Here is a 24,466-nt window from a genome sequence, read left to right as displayed (position 1 = left end):
TATTTCTTAAGTCTAATTTTTATCTTAAACCTTTGGCATATCCGTAAAACACATAACCAATCCCTTAGTGGTTTAACACTTGGATGAAGCATTTGCTAATCTTTAGCAGAGCTAAAAATGACCAAAAGGGAAGGGAAGGGAATTAGAATTATTGAAGGTTTTGAAATTTTTTAATCTGGGCAAATTTCTAAAACTTGTGGGTCCTTTTGATCCAAGTGCTTAAACGACAGAAGATTGCAATTATGATTACTATTATTATTTTTGTTTACTTTTGAGTCCAAAGGTATTGCCAATTCTGAATCAAAAAATTCCAAAAACTACAGCTAGAAACTAGAAGACAAAACAACATTTTTGGAAGTTGCTTCTTTTATTGTATCTTATATCTATTTTTGGAAGTTCCCTAAAGTAAATATTTAGCTTCGTTTCTTTTTCAATTTTGATACTTTTGTTTATTTATTTATTTATTTATTTTAATGTGGTAGTTTTTGGTCATTCTGTATGACATGCAACAACTACTGATCAAATTATTTTTCTTTCAATGACATTTCTAATAGACTGCAAATGAAACTGTCATAAAATTCAATTTTCCATTAATAATCAAAGTTTACTCTAAATACAGGAATTAAAGTTAGAAAATATACCAATTACAATGGACATTTTTTCACCGATTTATTGTGGTTGGCACATTGTATCTTGTATATAATTCCCCAAAATTATACTCTTCAGACGAACTTATTAGAGCATCACCAAAAGACTCTTAATACACTCTCTAAAAAAAATATAAATAATTGACTTTTAGTGATTTAAGAGTAGACCTGTTTATGGGCTGGGTCGGACTGGGCTTGGGCTGGGCCTAAGCGGGCTTGGGCCGGGCCAGGCCTATTACGAAACATATATGTCCAAACCTAGTCTTTGAAGAGCGGGCTTGGACGGACTGGGCGGGCCAGCGGGCTTTTGAACAGGTCTATTTAAGAGTGACTAAGACATATCATCTCCAACAATACTTCTTATATTCACTCTTTATTTATTATTTTATCATTAAAATTATTAACTGTTGTTACATTTACCAATAATGAGAGGTGAGAGACTCCTCAATAATAAATTATTAATAAAAATGGATTAAGAGACACTAAGAGGTGAAGAGAGGCTCTCTATTAATAGAGAGGATGAAGAGACTCTTAGTAATTTGAGGATCCACTAAGAGGCTATTGGAGCTGATTTTTCATTCTCCCTCCTCAAATTTTAACTTAAGAGTCAACTTAAGAGGCTGTTGGAAATGCTCTTAAACACTACAAAAAAAAAAAATCATATACATCTTGTTTTCTTCATAAAGTGTAATTCTTATCAATTTGTAACAATATTTGTATTGATGATTGTATACTAATATTTTATATTTTAAAGGGTCTAATATATCACCAGTTCTCTGGACTTGTCTATGAAAGTAGATTGGGTCCCCAAACTTTGTTAGTGTCTCACTAGCTCCCTAAACTTGCTTATTTCATATCACCAGCTCCCTAAATTTGTCCATAAAAATAGATTAGCTCCCTGAATTTTGCAAGTGTCTCACCAGCTTCATAAGCTTGCTTATTCCGTAATAGCTAAATACAAAAATCATAATACTGACTTTCGATCCTCATCCATTCGATCTCTCAAAACTGCAACACTAACTCTTATAATTGGTTGAAAGGTATGAGAAGAGAAAAAATTACCTTTCAAATAGATGAAGATGTATTTTTAGAATGTAGGTTTAATAAGTTTTGTATTTAGTTGTTACGGAATAAGCAACTTTAGAGAGTTGGTGAGACACTTGCAGAGTTCAGTGAGCTAGTCTACTTTTATGGATAAGTTTAGGGGGGCTGGTGATATGAAATATACAAGTTTAGGAAGCTGGTGAGAGACTAATAAAGTTTATGGAGTCAATCTACTTTTATGGACAAGTTCAGTGAGCTAGTAATATATTAAGTGTATTTTAAAGCTATTAGGAGTATATACAGAGATGGAGGAGGGGGTACACTAGACAATTATGTCTGTTAATGGGTTGGATACAACATATCTTTGTTTAAAAATATATATTCCAAGCTAGTTCGATCCAATGTTAATTTCGGTGGACTCGGACTGGGTTAGGTTAGGATTTAAAAACCAAATTTCAATACAAATAGGCTCACTTAAAAACTGAAATTTATATTAAAAAATAATATTTAATAAATAAAAATTTAATAATTAATATTAATATGGTGGTCTGAATAGAGCTAAGTTGATCCTATTTGATAACTAGGTAAATTTTCTTGATCGGAATCCCTTCCATGAGAGGTGTCATTGGGTTCGGCCGGGGACACTCCGATAATAAAGTCAGTATGATATTTGATGAGAAAAGGAATAATGATAAGAATTTGAAGGAAATTAGCCAACATACCTAAAACATACCCAAGTTAGAGTATTTATATATTCTTTTGTAACCTCTGAGCATTAATGATGTTCTAATTGAAGGGTAAATTTCATCAATGGTGTACAACCTTTGTCTCATTTCACACTTTGGTGTACAACCTTCAATTTGTCTCAGTAATATGTATGACCTTATAGATGACCTCCCACTTTGGTGTATAGCCGGTTAAAATCACCGTTCAACGCATGATCAACGTGCCACCTCATCATTTTCATTCAAATCATTAATAAAGTGGGACCTACAAATTATAAAAAAAAATCAATTTTTATTCATTTCCCTTTTTACCCTTATCCCTCAATTTCTTCTTCTTCTTTCCATTTCTTTCTCACTCCTCAAATTTCTTTCTCTCTCTAACCTATTTCTCTTTAAATTTTTTTTCTCTCTCTAACTCACTTCTCCCTCTAACATGATCTGAAAGTGAGAGAGAGAATCAACAACTCTTTAAATAGAGAAGAGGTAATTAATAAGCGGAAATGGGATAGGAAATGAAAGTTTCAAAAAGGTAATTATTAATTAATGAAAATAGAGAAGGAAGAAAGGACATGGTAACTAATGAACATTTCTCCCTTCCTTCTCTTCTCAGACGAGGCATTGCCGGCCTTTCTTGTATTTAAAAAATGAACCCATTTTCCATTATTATTAACAAACACATGGACAAGGTTTCTATTCTCTTCTCTTCTCTTGATAAACAACGTTTAGCTAATAGCCATCAGCATAAGAAAACTCCGTTCTTCGATTCTAGTTCCTCCGGTAATTAAATTATCATTGGAGGTCGTGTTCTCTCTTTTTCTATCTCAATCTTCACAATGTTTTCTGCTTTGCATATACTCTCTTATTTTTCAATATATCAGTGGTAGCAGTTACAGCTATGAAGCTTTCTTTTTTTTTAAACTATGAAGAAGATCAACTATCAAAAACTCGGATTTCCATTTCTTATGTTTCGTTCCTACTCCCATGGCCGGTGATTCAAATTTTCATTTACTTAATTGTTTTTTATCGGTTCAATTTCATCCTAACACCAAAACTTAATTAGTCCAATATTTTGGATTACTAAGAATCAATTTCACTTTCAGATCATGTTAGAGAGAGAGGTGAGTTAGAGAGAGAAAAAAATTTAAAGAGAGAGAGGCTAGAAAGAGAAAGAAATTTAAAGAGTGAGAAAGAAATAGAGAGAAGAAGAGATGGAGAAATAAGGGTAAAAGAGGAAAAGAATAAAAATTGATTTTTTTTTATAATTTTTGGATCCCACTTTATTAATGAATGGAAATTATGAGGTAGCGCGTTGACCAGGCGTTGACCGGTCATTTTCACCGGCTATACACTAAAGTGGGAGGTCACCTATAAGGTCGTACATATTAGTGAGACAAATTGAAGGTTGTACACCAAACTGTGAAATGAGACAAAGGTTGTACACCATTGATGAAATTTACCCTCTAATTTAACAGTCACGTCATTACTGCTCTTAATGAATATTAATTGTCATTTAAGTGTATGCATCCCCCTTTAAAGAAGATATAAAAGCATCGTCTGGTCTTTTTTGAAACCGTCAATAGGAGATATGATGATGAATATACTTCACCCGACGGATCTCGCTTATCCACCTACCTTCGTCGCATCTCACTTCGATGACGTATCTTTCAAGGTTCAATCCATGTGCCGTGACATAGTATTGTAGGCCCCTTCTTTTTTCATATTATTACATATTTGCCTCACGAATAAATTTGGATGTTATGAGAAGCCCCTCCCTCCCAAAATGGACCAAAAAGACCTTTAAGGATGTTCATTTTCAAGGTGTGTTCTGGGCATTAAGGGTAAATTATATACGTGGTGTACAACCTTTACCCTAAATCACACTTTTGCGTATAACCAAAAATTTGTCACACTAAACTGTACAAGCTTCAGGTGACCTCTCATTAAAGTGAACAACTGGTTTTTGTGACCGGTCAACGCTGTCAACTATGCCACGTCAGCATTTTTCAGTTGTATAATTAAAAAAAAAGTGGGACCTCGTCTTTATGGAATGACTAATATAGCTTTATTCCTTATAAAATTACTAAAATATATCTTCTTCCTTCAAACAATCTCTTCCATTTCTCTCTCTACATCTTCTCTCTCACTCCTCTCTCTCTACCATTTCTCTCTCACTATAAACCAAATCACTGGTTTTGCCTCCATTACATATCATTGCCACATTCAGAACCAGAAAAGGGAAGAACAGAGAAGAAGAAGAACCCATTTTGGCTAACAGTATTCGAATTCTATCCTTGGTATAAAAAACAGATTTGCATAATCTTAAGATTTAAGAAATGGGTTCACACAGATTGTAAGATGGGGGATATTTAGGGATTTATACCAAATGTAGAGAAAGATTATCAACGAGTTTAGGTTTTCTTTTGATGAGAGGAGAGGAGAAGTGCACAGTGAAATGTATGGTTGGTTTTAAACTGTAAAAGCTGTATGAATTAAAATTAGGATTTGGATTTGGGACAGGAATTGATTTTTTTCTAGGAAAATTGGAATAAGAAAATGATTGAAGTCAATCATGGATGCACAAATTACGGACAAGGACATGTTTTTTATTACCCAATGTCGATCTACGATGCTTGCAAAGATTTTCTACCATGTCAACTCAGCAAGGCTTTTATTGTAATATCATCAATTCAAAGTGGAGTGAGAGAGAAATGGTAGAGAGAAAAATGGAAGAGAGGGGTTGAAGGAAGAATATGAGAGTATTTTAATAATTTTACAAGGAATAAGGCTATATTAGTCATTCCCTATAGAGTGGGTCCCACTTTTTTTAATTATACAACTGAAAAATGATGACGTGGTATAGTTGACCAGCATTGACCGGTCACAAAAACCGGTTGTACACTTTAGTGGCAGGTCATCTGAAGCTTGTACAATTTAGTGTGACAAATTTTTGGTTCTACACCAAAATATGATTTGGGGTAAATGTTGTACACCACGTATGTAATTTACCCAGACATTAATGACCCACCTTTTGACAGGCACAATTTTCTATACCCACACTTTGTGAACATGTCATTAGACTTTCTCACTTTTTGAAGCATCACACCTCCTTTCTTTTAAAATGTTATTTCAGCAACCCATGTGAATTTCCCCCACCTTTTCTTGTGTTCTTTCTTCGGCGATTTCCAATGAGTTCTGGCAAAGTTCATCTCTTTTTTTACAAGCTTTCACCCAGTGATTATTCTCCAACCTTTCTCATGTAAGTATTTCTATATCATCTTTGAGGATTTTCTTTTACTTTCTCGTAATTATATTTTGGTTTTAGTATGAGTCAAGACAATGCTAGAGAATTGCTCTAGGGCTGGGCATAGTTCGGTCCAGTTCGGGGATTCAAGAATCTCCAGGATTGGATTGAACTGTGGGGATTCCTAAAAATGAATCTTCAGGATTGGATTGAATATTCCGATCCGGTCCAATTTGGAGATTCGAGGATTCGGTTCCGGTCCAATCTAGTACAGTTATTTGACGAGTCAAATAATAAAATACCTATACTTTTACCAAAAATAAATTAAAAATATAATTTACAAGATAATAAATATATAAAATTCTTAATCAAAATAAATAACATGTGCTTAAAATACCAAATATTAATTTCAATCTAAATAAAGTAATTGGTGAACTGAATTACTAAAAAACAAATGGGCAACTTAGTTTCAAAATTAACAATTTTAACATCTTAACACATGCAAATCTTAAGAAATGCACAATTTAAGCTAAACAGGAACAAATTAAAGTACAATGATAGAAAAAACTTGACCAGATTCTAACGAGTTAAAATTCAATAACAGAAATCAAAATTTGACTAAAGTCAAACACTACCAAATTAATTGATCTATTTTGACTGTCATATGTAAACAAATTTTAGGATTTAACCAACCAAAAGAAATAGTAGGGGAAACAATTCCTGAAACTGAAATTGCAAACAATTAGATTTCACTTTAGAGAGGAAATTGAGGAGATGATGTCAGAACTAGGATTCTCATGAACTAGAATTTTAGAATATGAAGAAAAAAGAATGAGAAACAGAGAAAATAAAAAGAAGAATATAGAAGATGTCAGAACTAAGATTCTCATGAACTAGAATTTTAGAATATGAAGAAAAAAGAATGAGAAAGAGAGAGAATGAAAAGAAGAATATAGAAGAAGAAAAAAAGATTTCATTAACCAATTGCATAATCAATTAGTACAAGCTGATTCTCTAAAATAGGAAACATGACAAGAAAAATACAGTTGGCCTAACAAATCATTGTCTTAGTAATTCTAACCTACCTTAAATAAGAATAGGAAATATAACCTACCTTAAAACACCCTAATAATTCTAACATACCTTAAATAAAAATAGGAAATGCAACACTTCACTAAATAGGAATTAAAACTTCATCTATAAAATATAAATTAAATATGATAAATCTTCAGTTCTTTCACTCCAGTTCGGTCCAATCCAATCCAATTCGGTTATCGGTCCAGTTCTGGATAATTTCGATTCAGTTCGATCCAGTTCTTTGACAAAAAGTCAATAGTCCGGCTCGGTCCAGTTCTTTGAAAAAAGTCAACAGTTCGGTCCAATTCTAGATCTTTTTATTCGGATAATCGTCCAATCCAGTTTTTCTAAGATCCGCGCCCAGTCCTACTCGAGGAGAACTCCGAGGACACTCAGTTTGAGCCACAATCTTTCCCTGTTAATGTTGCTTCTGAACAAACCCCGAATTTAGCTTTTAGGGAAGGAGAGGAGACTAGCTCAGCTGCTTCTAAGAAAAAAAGGTCTAAAACTTTTAGGATTCCGTTCATATGGTCTATAATGACCCAAAGGATATTGATCTTTTGAAAGGTATATACCCCTGGCTAAAACACCTTGAGTGTGTGATTCCTGAATCCTATCATCATCCGTCTTAGTCGCCTAACGGATGTTTCACTATCTACCTCAGCCACATCTATAGGGGGTTTCAATATCTGGTCCCTGAGGTGATATGAGACATTCTTTACTCGTTCAAAATTCATGTGGGTCAGCTTTATCCCAATGGATCGATGGACATTCTTTGTGACTCTTATTTGGGGAATAATCTTAAGATCCATTTCGGTCCTAGAGTCCTCTTCGCCTTACATTCGATACACATCGAGCGGCTAAGGATCATGTCACATTCTAGAGAAAGGCGGGATACAATCCTTTTCACAAGAAGGCACCCAACATCCTTGACTATGTGAGGGAATTCTTCTTCATAAAGGAGACAGAGGCTACGTATCTCTAGGTTTCCCTAGGTTTTGGAGTTGGAACCCCAAGTTTAAGTGACCCATATCTTATGTTCCTAATGCTGAGGAGGTGAAGGCTGTGAAATTGCTTTAGTCAATCCAGAAAGAATTTTGGACTTATGTGGAGGCTTTGGAATTCATTGTCCTTAATAAGCCTTTAGTTGAAATGCAAGAGGAGAATGTGAATTATTTCACTTATAGTCTTTTGAATTATTTCACTTATAATTATTTCATAGAAGATAACTACTTGGTTTTCTTTAATTTCTAGTGAGATCTTGTTTCAAAACTGGGCATGAACGCTGATAATACGACCTCTATCTATGTAGAGCAGAGGAAGGCGCTAAAGGTGAAGAAGGCCCAGGAGAAGCAGAAGGGCAAACATACTTCTTCTTTGGTGGAAGGGTCTCGCCAAAAGAGCTAGTACCGCTAACTTGTCTATAAGTAGTCATGTCTCTAGTGGATCTATTCCTTCTACAAGGACTTCTGATCTCCTTGGGGGAAAATAATCTTCCTTTAAATCCCCAACGTCCTTCTATCCTTGCTCATGCGTCTGTCACGTCGGTAATATCTTTGTTTGTTTTTACTTTTGTACTCGTGTTCGATATGTATTTTTCTAAATACTTTCTGTTGAAACACCTTTCCACAAGATTTTGATTTGACAAAATCATTTAAGTTTAATCCATGATTAAGAGACAATTAAATTTAAGTGCTTTGATTTAATTATACTAATCCGTTTGTTCAATATTGAGTATAAATATAAATTCAAAAAGAAATAAAGATTAAGACAGGACAAAGTCAGCATGAGAACACAACACAAGCTGAGTGAAGAGCAACTCAGCATAAGAGAAGATTAGTCATCTTCAGAACAACAGCTTCAGAATGAAGCTGATCAAAAGAAGCTGAGTGAAATGAAGCTCAGCACAAAAGAAGTCTGCTTCAAGAAATAGATCCTACAGAACAAAGCTGACCATGGAAGTTGAGTGGAAAAAGAACTCAGTATGAGAATTGGTAACAATCAAAGACAATGATTATTGAAGCGGAGCTGATTGATCTTCAGGACAACATGAATGATCCGTTAGCTAAAAGACAAATTCGACAACTGTCTGCACCAATAATAGAAGCCTTGAATTACGCAAAAGCCAAATTCCAAGATGCATGGGTCAACTGTTCGATGCTATAAGACAAACTGCCGCAAGAAGACAAAGTCTGTAGGAAGAAGACAAGCCTGACATCTAAAGAAATCAGAAAACATGATTGGCCTGCACATCTGAAGCTGACCAGAAGCTTGTCCCCCAAAAGAGCCGTTTTGGAGTCAACGGACAAATCAAATTCAAATGATTTGATCCTCCGATTACAACTATAAAAGGGACAAAGATATCACTTGGACATTTGCTGATTTAACAGAAAGTTACAAGTGAGAAAGATACAAATTCAAAGCACTCAAAAACAAGAAAGAAAGCTTACACCAACCTTCTATTCTTTGTGTAAATGCTAGATTGATTGTCTGTAATCATCTAAAGTGTTCTTTATCTTAAAAGGAACAAGTTTGTGATCAATTGTAATATTGAGAGTGTGTGTGCTGAGTACTTGGTATTAAGTACTTAGTGGTAGAGAAATCTAAGTGTTGGGTTGTAGCACTTAGTAGAAGTTGAGTAGACGAATAGAGGAAGGTACTCTTGCATATTCAACTGCTTGTAATCGGTTTGTGCTCTACCCTTAAAGAGCTTAGTATTGGATTCTAAAAGCCCGGAGGATTCTGGGGACTGGACGTAGGCGGAGAGGCCGAACCAAGATAAGTGATACTGAGTAATTTCTAACTCTCTCAAATATATATATAAGGGCTTGTGTTGCTTGTTATATTTACTCAGCATATAAACTGTTTGAAGCTGACACTGAGTAAATTGGAGTGCTGAGTTGGAAGCTGACCACACAAGTGTCAATTCCCAACTCTCAAGTGAAACAGTCTTAGTCAGCATCTGACTAAAGCTGTCTTACATTAAGATCGGCCAAGCTGACCAAAGCTGAGTTAATAAACTCACCAAAATTATTAAGTCAACAAGATTAATTAGCAAAAAAGTTATATTAGTTCCTAACCCCCCCTTGGAACTAATCACACGGGACCAACAAGTGGTATCAGAGCCTAAGCTCACTACTCAAAGATATAACTATCTTGAGCTGATCCCAATAAATGGCTGAGAACAGCACTCGTTTCCTTCCCGGGAACCAAACAACACAGATACTCCCTGAGGGATTATCAATTAGTCGGCCTCCCCTATTCTTTGGATCCAATTATACATTCTGAAAGAATAGGATGAAGAACTTTATTCAAGCCACAAACATGAGTCATGGCTTGCAATAGTTCAAGGCCCATACGTGCCATATAAAACTGTTAACAATGAGAAAGTTGTTAAGAGTGAAACTGAGTGGTCAGAAGATGACCTTAGAAAACTTCAAAACAATGCTTCGGCTATCAATATGCTTCACTGTGCTTTAGATGCTGCAGAATACAATAAGATTTCAGGTTGTGAGTCAGCACATGAGATTTGGAAAAAGCTTAAAGTGACCTACGAAGGCACAAGTAAGGTCAAGGAATCAAAAGTAAATCAGCATATGAGATTATACGAGCTATTCGAGATGAATGATAATGAGGACATCTCGGGAATGAATGCTAGATTTACCAACATTATAAATGAGTTGAAAAGACTTGGAAAGAACTTCACTGAAGAAGAACATGTGAAGAAGATCTTAAAAAGTCTTCCCAAAAGCTGGTAGGCTAAAAAGACTGCAGTGGAGGAAGCTCAGGACCTGACTACGTATAAGTACGATGAGCTGATCGGATCGTTGCTGACTCATGAGATATCAATGAAAAAATTTGAAGAAAAAGAGAAGTCAGAAGACAAGAAGCAAAAATCACTTGTCATGAAAGCTGACTCCACCGAAGCTAACTCATCAGATGATGAGGAAATGGCAATGTTCACCAAGAAAATGAAGAAGCTGTTCAGGAAGAATGATAGGAACAGCAAAAGGTCATTCAGAAGGAATGACAAATATAAAACTGAGCCCAGTGATAACAAGTATAAGAAGGACAGCTCAAAGACTGTCACCTGCTTCGAGTGCCACCAAACTAGGCACATCAAGTCAAGCTGTCCCATGCTGAAGAAGAACAAGAAGGGCAGCAAAAAGGCTATGGTAGCCACATGGAGTGATAGTGATGAGTCAACCTCATCAGAAGCTGATGCAAATGAAACAGCAAATATATGCTTCATGGCCGATGATGCTGACCGCACCTTTTCTGAGCAAGCTGACCTCTCTGATGAAACTGACCAGGAGGAACACAGTAATGAGGTAACATCCTTACTTTTGCTTAGAAATGAGATGATAAACGCCTTGAGTGACTTATATGCGCTAACTAAAAAGTGTAATAAGAAAGTAAAGGCACTCAGTAGGCGATGTGATGAGATTGAAGATGTCAAGTTGAGTGACCTCCGATATCTTCTCCAAGACAACTCAACTTTGCATAGCAACATGGAAATTATGCACAAGTTTGTCTCGAAGGTCCAATCAGATTCAAAGAAACTAAAAAAGGATGTCACTACCCTACAGAGCCAAATAAGAGGCTCAAATAAAAATAAATCCCATGCTAAGTACTCAAGTACTAGTCAGCATAAACAGTTCACACAGTGTGACTGTTGCGGGAAAAAAGGGCACACAAGAGAAGTATGTTGGTACAATAAACGGACTGTCCAATGTGACTTCTGCGGAAAGAAAGGACATACCACTAAGGTATGTTGGCATGCTCAGCACAATAATGCTGACCACACTCAACATCACCCTGAAAGGGTAATTCATTATGACTTCTGTGGTAAAAGTGGCCACACTATCAAAGTATGCCGTCACAAATTAAAATATGACTTTTCACCTGTTTATGCTAACAAACGAGGACCCAAAAAGAATTGGGTACCTAAAGATGAATAGTCTAAAATGCAGGTGAGCCTGAGATGCGTGGAGAAATCAAAACTGTGGTATATAGACAGTGCATGCTCGAGGCACATGACTGGTGATGAAACTCAGTTCATCACACTAGAGCTTAAACGAGGAGGAAGTGTAAGCTTTGGAGACAATAAGAAGGGTAAGATAGTCGGCTCAGGTACTATCAGAGGTAACCCAACTATTGAGTCAGTCTCCTTAGTTAAAGGTCTCAAATACAATCTGCTGAGTGTAGCTCAGCTTTGCAAGAGCGGCAGAAAGGTTGTATTTGATAATACTTAGTGTCAAATAATCGAGGGAAAAACAAACGAATTGATTTTAACTGCCCCTCGTGTAGACAATGTATACATGCTGGGTTTAGAAAAACAGTTTTCTAAAAATATATGCTTAGTGTCTAAAGAGGATAACTCCTGGCTATGGCATAGAAGACTTGGTCATGTAAGCATGGACCTTCTTGCCAAATTATCTAGAAAGCAACTAGTTGAGGGTTTTCCCAAACTTAAATTTGAAAAAGATCAATTATGTAATGCTTGTCAGCAAGGTAAACAAACTAAGAAGTCATTTCAAAATAAAAATATTGTCTCAACCAAGAGACCATTGGAATTACTACACTTGGATCTTTTCGGACCTGTCCAGCCACTCAGCTTGGGAGGTAAGAAATTTTCCTTAGTCATTGTAGACGATTTCTCTCGGTACACTTGGATCATCTTGCTGAGTAGCAAGGATGAAACATTTGAGATGTTCGCAACATTGATTAAGAAACTTGAAAATGACAAAGATCTAAGAGTAGCTCATATCAGAAGTGACAATGGTGGAGAATTCAAAAACCAACAGTTTGATGAATTCTGTGAAACCAGTGGTATTGACCACAATTTCTCTGCTCCTAGAACACCTCAACAGAATGGGGTTGTTGAAAGGAAGAACAGAACAATTGTCGAAATAGCTAGGACAATGCTAAGTGAAAATAGGCTTCCAAAGTATTTCTGGGGTGAAGCTGTCCACACAGCATGCTACATTCTCAATAGGGCTTTAGTTAGACCTATTCTTAAGAAAACCCCATATGAACTTTGGAAAGGACGAAAGCCCAACATTGGCTACTTCTGTGCTTTTGGGTGTAAATGTTTTATACTCAACACAAAAGATAATCTTGCAAAATTTGATGCCAAAGCTGACGAAGCGATCTTTTTAGGGTACTCAACTAACAGCAAATCATATAGGGTATATAATAAACGAACTCAGGTTGTAGAAAAGTCTGTCCATATTGAGTTCGATGAAGCTGACCCTGCAGGAAAGTCAACTCAGCTCAATGAAGATGAACCAAGCTCAGCTTCTGCTGATCAAAATGGAGCCTCTGAGTCATTAATACAAGGGCTGACCAAAGGTAAGCAAGAAACTGAAATAACCTTTGCTGACCAATCTATTCCTGCAGAGATTATAGAAACACCTGTTCCAAACAACTCAACATTGCCCAAAGAAATAAAAATTCCAAGAGGACACTCGGAGAAGTCCATTCTTGATGCTGCTGAAAATAAGCTGATGACAAGAGATCAGCTTAGGAAGTATCTCAGCAATGTTGCCTTCGTCTCAGTGCATGAGCTAAAGAATTTTGCTGATGGTGAGCACGATGAATATTGGATCAACGCTATGCAAGAAGAGCTTGATCCATTCACAAGAAATGAGGTATGGGATTTAGTACCTAAACCTAGGAATCAAAAGACCATAGGAACTAAGTGGGTCTTTAGAAATAAATTAGATGAGCAAGGCAACGTAGTCAGAAATAAAGCCCGACTTGTAGCCCAAGGCTATAGTCAGCAAGAGGGCATTGACTACGGTGAAACCTTTGCACCCGTCGCTAGGTTAAAAGCTATACGTATACTCTGTGCCTATGCAAGTTTTATGAACTTTAAATTATGTCAAATAGATGTTAAGAGTGCATTTCTTAATGGCTTTATAAACGAAGAGGTATATGTTAGTCAGCCTCCAGGGTTTGAAGATCCAAAATTTCCAAACCACGTTTATAAACTCAAAAAGGCCCTATACAGCCTAAAGCAAGCTCCAAGAGCTTGGTATGAGAGGTTGACCAACTTCCTGCTGACTAGTAATTATGTCAGAGGCAAAGCTAACACAACCTTGTTTATTAAGAAAAAGGGTAAAAATACCCTACTTGCACAAATTTACGTAGATGACATAATTTTTGGTGCTACTGACGATTCTATGTGCAAAGAGTTTAGCAAACAGATGCAAACTGAGTTCGAAATGTCTATGATGGGCGAACTCAACTTCTTCCTTGGACTTCAAATTAAGAAAGGTAAGAATGGCATCTTCATAAGTCAGTCTAAGTACGCCAAAGAAATGCTAAAGAAGTTTGATATGGAGGAATGTAAACCCATATCAACCCCAATGGGTACTGACACTGTCCTTTGTGCTGACGAAAAAGGTAAGTCTGTAGACAGCAGGTTATATCGAGGTATGATAGGCTCTCTACTTTATCTTACTGCAGTAGACCTGACATTCAGTACTCAGTATGTTATTGCGCAAGATATCAAGCTGACCCCAGGGAATCTCACTTAATAGCTGTAAAAAGAATTTTCAGATATTTGCAGAGCTCAGTTAATGCAGGTTTATGGTATCCAAATACAAGTGACTTCACACTGATTGGATATACTGATGCTGACTATAGACGAGATAAGCTAGAACGAAAAAGCACTTCAGGAGGATGTCAATTCCTAGGAAGCTGTCTGGTTTCGTGGTTTAGTAAAAAGCAATCATCAGTGGCCTTGTCTCCAACTGAAGCTGAGTACGTTGTTGCTGGAAGCTGTGTGGCCCAAGTCCCATGGATTAAGCAACAGCTTGAGGATTATGGTGTCAAAACAAAAACAATAGAAGTCAAATGTGACAACAAGAGTGCCATTGACTTATCTAAGAATCCAATCCAACACAGCAGGATGAAGCATGTCAGCATAAGACACCACTTCATCAGAGATCATGTACTCAAGTGTGAGATCAAGCTGACCTATGTATCAACAAATGAACAGCTTGCGGATATCTTTACGAAGCCCTTGGCTCGTGAGCAATTTAACATACTAAGGGAAGCTATCGGTATGTCTAATCCACTTCAATAATTCTATGTGCTAAATTGAATGTTGAGTGATTACCATGCTGAGTGATTTGTGATAATTTAGTAACTGTTGCATGCTGAGTTAAGAATGACATGAAATCACCCTAAGCCGAGTAGACATACATGTTGAGTGATTTTCCTAACCTGAGTTACTAAGTCCACAAACAACTATCCTACGTAAAACTGACTACTCAGAATCACAAACGTTTGATATTCTCAATACTGAGTAAAACCCATTTAAAACATTAAATGCTAGCACACGCATTAATAACCACCTAGGATAACGTAAGCAATAATGAGAAAACCCATGCGCCGAACGTGTCATAAATGCCAGAATCTCTGTCGGTTGATAATCTCGAGGTTAAACGGCTAGTTCAATGAATAGGATCAATTATCACCTCTATAAATAGTGGAAGTATCCCCACTTATCACTTTTTACACTCGAAATCCTTGGCATTCAAATCCTTCTCTCTGAATCCCAAAATCCTCTCAAAGAATTCATAATCATAGTGAAATCCCAAAATCCTTCCGGTGGCGGTAACAACGACGACCACACCGATGAAAACCCTAAGTCTCCTCCTCAACAAGGTCAGCATGACCTAATTCCAAACAAAAATCCCAAAACTGACCTAGCAACCTCTTCAAAGAAGAAGAAGAAGGACAAACAGCCGAATGAGAAATTCTTTGTTAAGGTATACCTAAGTGTCAAGAATCATGAAGTTCTCAGATGTAGATGGTTCTCTCCAAGCTTCATAACACATGAACAACCATTTTGTGAATGGATTACGAAAAACGAATGGGCTGGACCCTTTTCGCTAGCTGGAAGAACCTATCCTAGGTTAGTATGTGAATTTTACTCCAACCTCTGTGTTGATGGAAGTGATGCTGACCATCTAGTAACTCACATTAAAGGTAAGAAGCTCACCATTACCCCTTCCTATCTTGCAACCTTGCTAAACCTTCCAAATATTGGAACGGAATTCAAGACCACTAAGGAAAAGCTTGACCACGTAGCCACTTTCTGTAAACCTGTGGGATACAAAGGGGAAATACCCAGCACGTGCATGGGACAAAACCAAAAGATGGCACACTATATACTAACCAACTTTATCTTCCCAAAATTCAACGCAGCATCATCCGCTTCAAACTTCGAGCAGTGCTTCATTTGGCACATGCTGACCTACAGCCCTCTCAACATGCCCGTATTTCTAGTAGGAGCACTCCAACAGAGTACTATCAAGCTCAGACTGGGTTCTCTTATTACCAGAATCCTTGAAGATCACCAAATCGACTTGATAAATGAAACAGAAACCGTGGGGACTGAAATTACGGCTGCGTTGTTGTTTGGGTTAGTATATAACCAACCTATCAAGCCCAAGAAGGGAAAAGGGGTCATCGAGGAGGCTCAAGGGGAAGCTGAGGGGGAAGCTCGGGAGGAAGCTGATGCTGAGCTACCTTAGGAAGAAAATATCGCTGTAGTCGAAGCTGCTATCCAAACCAAGCGAGAAAAGAAATTCAAGGCAATCCAAACCAGGTCAAAGGATGTTGATGCTGTCCCCAAGAAAATTCGGGTTGTGTCAAAAGGGAAGAAAGTTGATGCTGATCAGGGTAAGTCAGCAGAGAAAAGAAAGAGGCAAGATGAGCGTGATGAACTGGAAAGTGAGGAAACCCCTCTGAAGAAGAAGAAGAGAACTTCTGAGCTGAGTCCAGTTGAAGCTGTCCCTCTTGGCTTTGCTGTTCCTGATGATTCTCACTTCATCAGAAGCCAAGAGATTGACCTTGAGCAAACTCCTGCTGATCAAGAAGCAGAAGAACAAAGCGACCATAAAGGTCAGCATGATCATGATGAGGATGTTGAGCAACATCAAGAAACTTATGCTGAGCAAGAACAAACAGAGAATGTTGAGGAAGATGAAAGTCCAGCTGAACAGAATGAGACAGTTGATGCTGAGCTCCCAGAACAAGAAATGGTCAATGAAGGACTCAACACTGATCACGGTGTAGAATCATCTCTTGATTCCATTCCTGCTGACCTGTCTCCCCCAAAGACCAAAAAGTTGAAAAGGCTTAAGAAGAAGGCTTATAGATCTCCAGTTATTGACCTCCTGGATGATTCGCCTCTGAGGGATGAAATCACATACCTTACAGATACTCAATTCAAGTTCTTCACATCGCATCCTAATCCCTCTACACAGGAAAAATAAGCCTTTGTTACTCATACCGAGCAACATGCCAAGACTCCAGACAATCCAAACCAAGCCGAGCAAGAGCTCAAAGTCCTAGCTTCTCACAGAGACAAGCAAGCTAAGGAAAATTCTGCTCAACCTGAGGTGCCTCTCCCTGCACCAACTCAAGTCCATGTTGAGCAGGTAACTATCTCTGCAGATCCACCTCCTTCCCATCCTATTTTGCAGAACATTGAGCAGTCAGCTCCTGCTGCTCATCACCATCAAAGTCCAGCTGCTGACCATACTGGCACTTCTACTCAAGGACAACATCAAACACCTCCTCACTCAGGTGCTACTAGAATTCCAGCCACTGAGTTAAATCCTGAGGCACAATTTGCCTATCTTCATGCAACTGAGTCCGGACGTCGCATCATTGACTCGGGTCAACATCTTCTCTAGGATATAAACACTTCTCATGCCGATGCTGCTGGGTCTGTAAATGCTGAATCACAAGAGTTTTCGTCCGTCACTCAGCTTCTCAATGAGATCAAGAATCTCAAAGATTTAGTAAGTGTCATGACCTCAGTCCAAACCCAGCAACCCAAGCAAGAATCCTTTGTCAAGCTGACTGAGCTAATATTGATGATGGTGAATCACATGAATTCACTTCAAGGACAGATCAATGCTTTACCAATAGTCAACACGGGCTACGCTACCTCGGCTGAGTTAGATCATTGTTTTACCAAGCTGTCTTCTGAGCTGACTGGTACTCGTGACCTTCTCTCTTCATCTTCCCAATGTACGATGGATGAAATTAGTGAAGCTGTCCGTCTTCTGAATCTGAGTAAAGAGGAGATGGAAACTGATGTGGTCAAAACCAACACTATCCTCCAAACCACTCAAAGCCTATTTTTCCATGTGCGTCACACAAACGCTCAGCGTGACATTTAAGACAAGGCTGTACTTAAAATGTACTATCAATATTATGCTCAGCTAGCAGAAGCACTATCTTGGCTAGCTAAGTCACAGGAATACATGCTCAGCATGATTAGCGCATTTATTCGTGTCACTGGTACAGTTCTGGGTGATGGAGTTCCAGTGCTTGATGGGTTATTTGAAAGCACAAAACGTCTCAAGGCATATTCAGTCAAGCTGACTCGTGCTGCTCTCAATGATACCTTCATCCCTCCTCCGCCTGATGGTGGCAAAACGGGGGAGAAAGCACAAGTTGATGGAACTCAGCAAGACACAGGTGAAGCTTCAGGTAGTAAGCAGCGGAAAGAAAAAGGCAAAGGAAAATTGTATCAGGCTGCTCATCAAGCACAAGTTAATAGGAAGCAATAGCTTAGTCAACTTAGGACTTAGCTTATTCTGTATTTATGCTTGATGACTCGAATATATATATTAAGTATCCTTTCATTCAAATTGACTTAACTATATGCGATGCTTATTAATTTATGATGTATGCTGATCTGTCTAAAAATTGAACAAACAAATAACTTCAAATTAAATATACTCAGTACACACTAACTCTGATACCAAAACTATTCATGTATCAAACTGAGTAAACATTGAACTCTTCTGAAAATTGACCTAGGTTCATCTGAAGTGGATCTTAGAAAGTCTAGGATTGAACTAAGTCAGTATAAACATGTCTTCTCTAATTACTCAGAAGGTTTAGAGTTAAGTTAAGACAATATATGCAACCCTTACGGGGGAGTAATTTCAGAAGAATAAAATGTAATTCAATCATGGGGAATCTCAATACTGAATTCCATAAATTAAATATTTTGCCAACATCAAAATGGGGGAGTTTGTTAAAACACCTTTCCACAAGATTTTGATTTGACAAAATCATTTAAGTTTAATCCATGATTAAGAGACAATTAAATTTAAGTGCTTTGATTTAATTGTATTAATCTGTTTGTTCAATATTGAGTATAAATATAAATGCAAAAAGAAATAAAGATTAAGACAGGACAAAGTCAGCATGAGAACACAACACAAGCTGAGTGAAGAGCAACTCAGCATCAGAGAAGATTAGTCATCTTCAGAACAACAGCTTCAGAATGAAGCTGATCAAAAGAAGCTGAGTGAAACGAAGCTCAGCACAAAAGAAGTCTGCTTCAAGAAATAGATCCTACAGAACGAAGCTGGCCATGGAAGCTGAGTGGAAAAAGAACTCAGTATGAGAATTGGTAACAATCAAAGACAATGATTATTGAAGTGGAGCTGAGTGGTCTTCAGGACAACATGAATGATCCGTTAGCTAAAAGAAAAATTCGACAACTGTCTGCACCAATAATAGAAGCCTTGAATTACGCAAAAGCCAAATTCCAAGATGCATGGGTCAACTGTTCGATGCTATAAGACAAACTGCCGCAAGAAGACAAAGTCTGTAGGAAGAAGACAAGCCTGACATCTGAAAAAATCAGAAAACATGATTGGCCTGCACATCTGAAGCTGACCAGAAGCTTGTCCCCCAAAAGAGCCGTTTTGGAGTCAACGGACAAATCAAATTCAAATGATTTGATCCTCAGATTACAACTATAATAGGGACAAAGATATCACTTGGACATTTGCTGATTTACAGAAAATTACAAGTGAGAAAGATACAAATTCAAAGCACTCAAAAACAAGAAAGAAAGCTTACACCAACCTTCTATTCTTTGTGTAAATGCTAGATTGATTATCTGTAATCATCTAAAGTGTTCTTTATCTTAAAAGGAACAAGTTTGTAATCAATTGTAATATTGAGAGTGTGTGTGCTGAGTACTTGGTATTAAGTACTTAGTGGTAGAGAAATCTAAGTGTTGGGTTGTAGCGCTTAGTAGGGGTTGAGTAGACGAATAGAGGAAGGTACTCTTGCATATTCAACTGCTTATAATCGGTTTGTGCTCTACCCTTAAAGAGCTCAGTATTGGATTCTAAAAGCCCGGAGGATTCTAGGGACTGGACGTAGGCGGAGAGGCCGAACCAGGATAAGTGATACTGAGTAATTTCTAACTCTCTCAAATATATATAAGTGCTTGTGTTGCTTGTTATATTTACTCAGTATATAAAATGTTTGAAGCTGACACTGAGTAAATTGGAGTGCTGAGTTGGAAGCTGACCACACAAGTGTCAATTCCCAACTCTCAAGTGAAACAGTCTTAGTCAACATCTGACTAAAGTTGTCTTACATTAAGATCGACCATGCTGACCAAAGCTGAGTTAATAAACTCACCAAAATTATTAAGTCGGCAAGATTAATTAGCAAAAAAGTTATATTAGTTCCTAACCCCCCCTTGGAACTAATCACATGGGACCAACACTTTCCACTTTATAACTAGTGAAGCCTGCTTTGGGTGAGTATTGGCGCGCCTCGTATTGCGAAGGTTTGTTGATGGGGAGTAATACGGTTATAGAGGAAATCGATGCTATCATCCGCCAAAATCCCTTCGGTGGTAGACAATAGGGTCAAGTATACATCTTTGAGTCACGCCACTTTTTCCATGCGAAAGGCTTTGGCGATATTTTTCTCCTATAGGTACGTGTCGCACACGATCCCATTAGAGTTATGTAACACTGGAAATGATGTATACAAGGAAGACCATACGTCTACTAGAGATGACATCGCTTTGAGGCAACGCGACGCTACGTCTCACCTACTTGGAAGGTAAACAATATCAAGTATAACAACAACAACAAAGCCTTAGTCCCGAAATGATTCGGGGTCGGCTAACATGAACCATCATATAAAACCGTGAAATCAAGTCGTGTCAAGTATGACGCAGCGAATTTCGAGCCTTATAAAAAAAGGACGTTTAAATAATTAGCATTTTCGGAATGTTGAACCATCCCTAAGAAGTTGCAACAAGGCTCCACAAGACATATGGCAACTCCTCATCTCGAGCTAACAAAAACGTGTAAAGCGAGAACGTATTAGAATAAATAACATCTAGGACACGTGGACCAATGAGATGCACTAATCCTCTTTGGATCAGGACCTTGATTCACGCCTAAGATCAAGAAATCTCAATTCGGATATTATTATTGACTACCTAAAATTACGTTCCCGGGAGCCGATACGTGTCCTCCAAGGAAGTTAATGTAAACATCTTCATCAGACTACCGGATTTGTTCCTGACACCCTATAAATAGAATGTACTTCACCCTATAAATAGAATGTACTTCATAGTGAAAGTACCTCGCATTATCCTTTTTTCTGTCTTACTTCATAGTCAAGGTACTTCAAGTTCCTGCCGTCATAGGGATTCATTCGTATCAATAAATAAGGATTACATTAGAAAGATAGAGAAGTAATTTCTACAAAAGTAGTTTATAATTTGGGATAGAGCAAAATGATGAATCAATTTAGGAAGGAGAGTTTGACATTGGCACAAGCGAAAAACATTAGTTTGACTAAAAATATTATATTAGTGAGATGGCTGTTTTAAGCCGTAAATGGATGTGTACAGTATGGTATTAATTACAGTATTCCATGATGAAAGGGAATCCAATCCTCCATATGTATGCTAATCCTCCAACTCAATTGGGCAAGATCCATCATCTATATTGGCTAGTGGGTTATACAAGTGTGACCCTGGATCCATGCATCCTTCTACTAAATCCAGATTGCAACGATCACCCTGCTTCCAATTCCATCAAAATCACTAACTTGATAAACAAATTTTAATTCTTAGGAAGATGCATCGAATGAAATGTACTTACTCCTTCAAGTGCTAAGTTACCAGCTACAGTACATCTTTGGACAATAACGTTTGTGTCTGGGAAGATTGCTCTATCACAAGCACCTTCTTTGCTCATCTCTTCTGCCAGACCCTGTCATTTCAATTTCAATGTGTATTTCTATAAAATGTGTTTTCATATTTCTAACTTCGGATAGACTGTGTCAATTACCTCATTAAAGAATTCAATTGGCCTGTTCTTCCAAGGTTTAGGGACTTGAAACTGCAGCCTGTACGGACCATCCCAATCAGTTCCGTTGGTGAACGAGAATATCAAGTTCACGGCTGCAATAATGAATCAATACCCACTCAAATGGAAATCTAATATGCCATACAAGATTCTAAGGTTTTGTGAAAATTATGCCAACCATGTTTAGGAATGCATATTTGGATAGTATATATTGGGGGATCAGCTTTGCCACGACTTTTCTGGAGCATTGCCCTTGGTTCACCACCACACATAATTGGCTGATTAAAACCTCCTGCAAACATATGTATACTATGAAGTTCAAAAATTTTGCCCTTGTTTGACAACATGTTTTATGCATTTCCTAGCCCCTGAGAAATCTGGCATTGGATGCACTACTCTGATATCATAATGAAACATTCAATTACCATTAAAGCCAATCCCATAATCTTCATTTGGGACAAGCTTTGCTGCAGCTGGATTGTAGAAAACTTTGAGCTTCTCACCCTGTCAATGATTTATGAATGTATCATCATCTGGATAAAACGAGCAGCCATGAATCGTGTGAGTTCTTAACATTCAACTTACAGAAGATGGAGGAAGACCATTCATGGTTTTCCAATATACAGGAGCTTTTCCCAGTTCAAACATTGCCCAGCTAGGCAATGCATACCTGAAAACAACCCATTATCAGATTACCCCACAATTCATATTTGAAAAGATCCTTGTATAGAAAAAGTTTATGCTACTATGCTACTATGCTAGCTTATGTTTATGCTGATATGACGATAAAGAGGAAAAGAGAATTCATACTCGGTAATTTCTTCTGATGGAGCAACGGTAACAGTAGCTCCTGCAGCACTCACTTTCCTAATGAACTTGACTCTTCTGTTCTTTGTCGAACATCTCATGGGCACAGAAGCACCCAAAAAATTACTAGCTGCAGTTTGAGACCAAATTGTATAACTTGAGTTGGTTTCCAATTTCATACTCATTTGGTAAGAAGAATCTAAACAAAATTTGATGCATATAGCACAACATGATAGAGCACAGTCGCAGAAATTTAAAATCGAAAATTGAACAATTTACTGGTCCTTATTCAAGACAATTATACCAAATCAGATAAATATCTGAACTACATAGCATCACAAACAAGTTAAATTGTAAAACTCTATATCCTTTTTCCCAAATTAGCAACTGAAATTCACCTTGTATTTCTAAACAAAAGGGAAGAAACTTACCAAGAGTTTTTGAGACAGACGGATTTACAGGTATAGAAGAAGGTTGCGTTGCCAATTTGAAGACTGATGCACTTGTTGACGCCATTATCACACTTTTTTTTATGCTTTTAACCACCAACAAAGTGGGAGTGGGAGAAAGAGTAGGCACTTAATCTTCTGGTTTTGAGCGGAACATGAATTTAAGATAAGCTATATAGTGAAGCAACCTCAAACACAAATTACTTGGACAGAAGAAATATCTATAAAAAGGACAAAACTCATGACTATTTCGGTGGTATATTTTTTTCAAGAATCTATACTATAAGAATAGGATAGAAATGACAAAATTGTAGTATAAGTATTCGCAAGTATGATTTATCGTTTAAAAAAAAGGCGGTCCGGTCGCATTACGCGTCCCCGCTGAGCGAGGGTCCGGGGAGGGGTCCCACCACAAGGGTGTATTGGGGGCAAGCCTTCCCTTGCCAATTTAATTGGCAAGAGGCCGCTCCTAAGACTCAAACCCGTGACCTCTGGTCACACGGCAACAACGTTTTACCGTTGCGCCAAGGCTCGCCCTCTAAGTATGATTTATCGTTTATTTTAAAAAATTTAATTATTATTATAAACTAATATAAAAATGAATTATGTTTTTAAATCATTTTCAAACCTAAATTATGTGGTTTAAAAGTGATAAATTGATATGATACAGATCGGTTTTATCTGAAAGTTTTAATCATAAACTTACAAACATATTTCTTCTCTAGCTAAACTAGAAGAAGTGAATCCCGAGTTTTACGGACTAAATCCGTAGGAAATCAAAGATACTCTATTGTTGAAGGTGAAAACCTTAACAAGCTTCTTGAAGAAGATTAATATTTTGATTGACAAAAAGTTAAAGAATTACAACGGAAGAGATGAATTTATATCATCTAAAACCTAAATGTCAAATTATATAAAAGGGTAAATTACATAACTAAATAAAATATAAAGATAAGGGTAAATTGGGTTAAATATAAAGGGGTGGCCTGGATGGTAAATAGGGAGTGACATGTATTGTAGATAAGGAGTGGCAGGATTGTAATTAAGAAGGAAGCTGGAGTAAAAAGCAAGTTCCTTAAAATGAAGGTACGCGGAGCGTAGATTGGCTATTGAGCTCTTCTCCAGATCAGTAGCCATTTTACGCGGGGTGTGTCCAAATCTACGTGGAGCGTAGGTTGGCTGTTGAGCTCTTCTTAGGATCAGTAGCCATTTTACGCGGAGCGTGCCCAAATCTACGCGGAGCGTAGGTTGGCTGCTGAACTCTTCTCCGGATCAAACCAAGCTTTACGCGGAGCGT

The 24,466-nt window shown here is 37.5% G+C and overlaps 1 protein-coding gene across 1 annotated transcript; it reads right to left on the bottom strand.

Moving 5' to 3' along the window:
* Positions 1 to 21,377: 21,377 nt before the first annotated feature.
* On the bottom strand, positions 21,378 to 23,355 carry LOC136221818 (protein POST-ILLUMINATION CHLOROPHYLL FLUORESCENCE INCREASE, chloroplastic). Its single transcript, XM_066009262.1, has 8 exons — positions 23,152 to 23,355; positions 22,724 to 22,850; positions 22,499 to 22,583; positions 22,339 to 22,417; positions 22,092 to 22,205; positions 21,896 to 22,008; positions 21,707 to 21,817; positions 21,378 to 21,624 (listed from the first exon to the last, which is right to left on the bottom strand). The coding sequence occupies exons 1-8, from the start codon at positions 23,234 to 23,236 to the stop codon at positions 21,511 to 21,513; spliced, it is 828 nt and encodes a 275-aa protein (XP_065865334.1). The 5' UTR covers positions 23,237 to 23,355; the 3' UTR covers positions 21,378 to 21,510.
* Positions 23,356 to 24,466: the final 1,111 nt, after the last annotated feature.

Source organism: Euphorbia lathyris, chromosome 3 (assembly GCF_963576675.1).
Source record: "Euphorbia lathyris chromosome 3, ddEupLath1.1, whole genome shotgun sequence".
Classification (NCBI taxonomy): Eukaryota; Viridiplantae; Streptophyta; class Magnoliopsida; order Malpighiales; family Euphorbiaceae; genus Euphorbia; species Euphorbia lathyris.
This window is presented reverse-complemented; position numbering and strand designations above follow the sequence as displayed.

What these genes read in the sequence shown, in the direction of transcription:
- LOC136221818 (XM_066009262.1), bottom strand. Translation starts at nt 23,236, where the DNA reads ATGGCGTCAACAAGTGCATCAGTCTTCAAATTGGCAACGCAACCTTCT. An exon ending in CAATTGAATTCTTTAATGAG is followed by an intron (nt 21,818 to 21,895) that starts GTAATTGACACA and finishes TTGAAATGACAG; the next exon opens with GGTCTGGCAGAAGAGATGAG. An exon ending in GTAACTTAGCACTTGAAGGA is followed by an intron (nt 21,625 to 21,706) that starts GTAAGTACATTT and finishes AATTGGAAGCAG; the next exon opens with GGTGATCGTTGCAATCTGGA.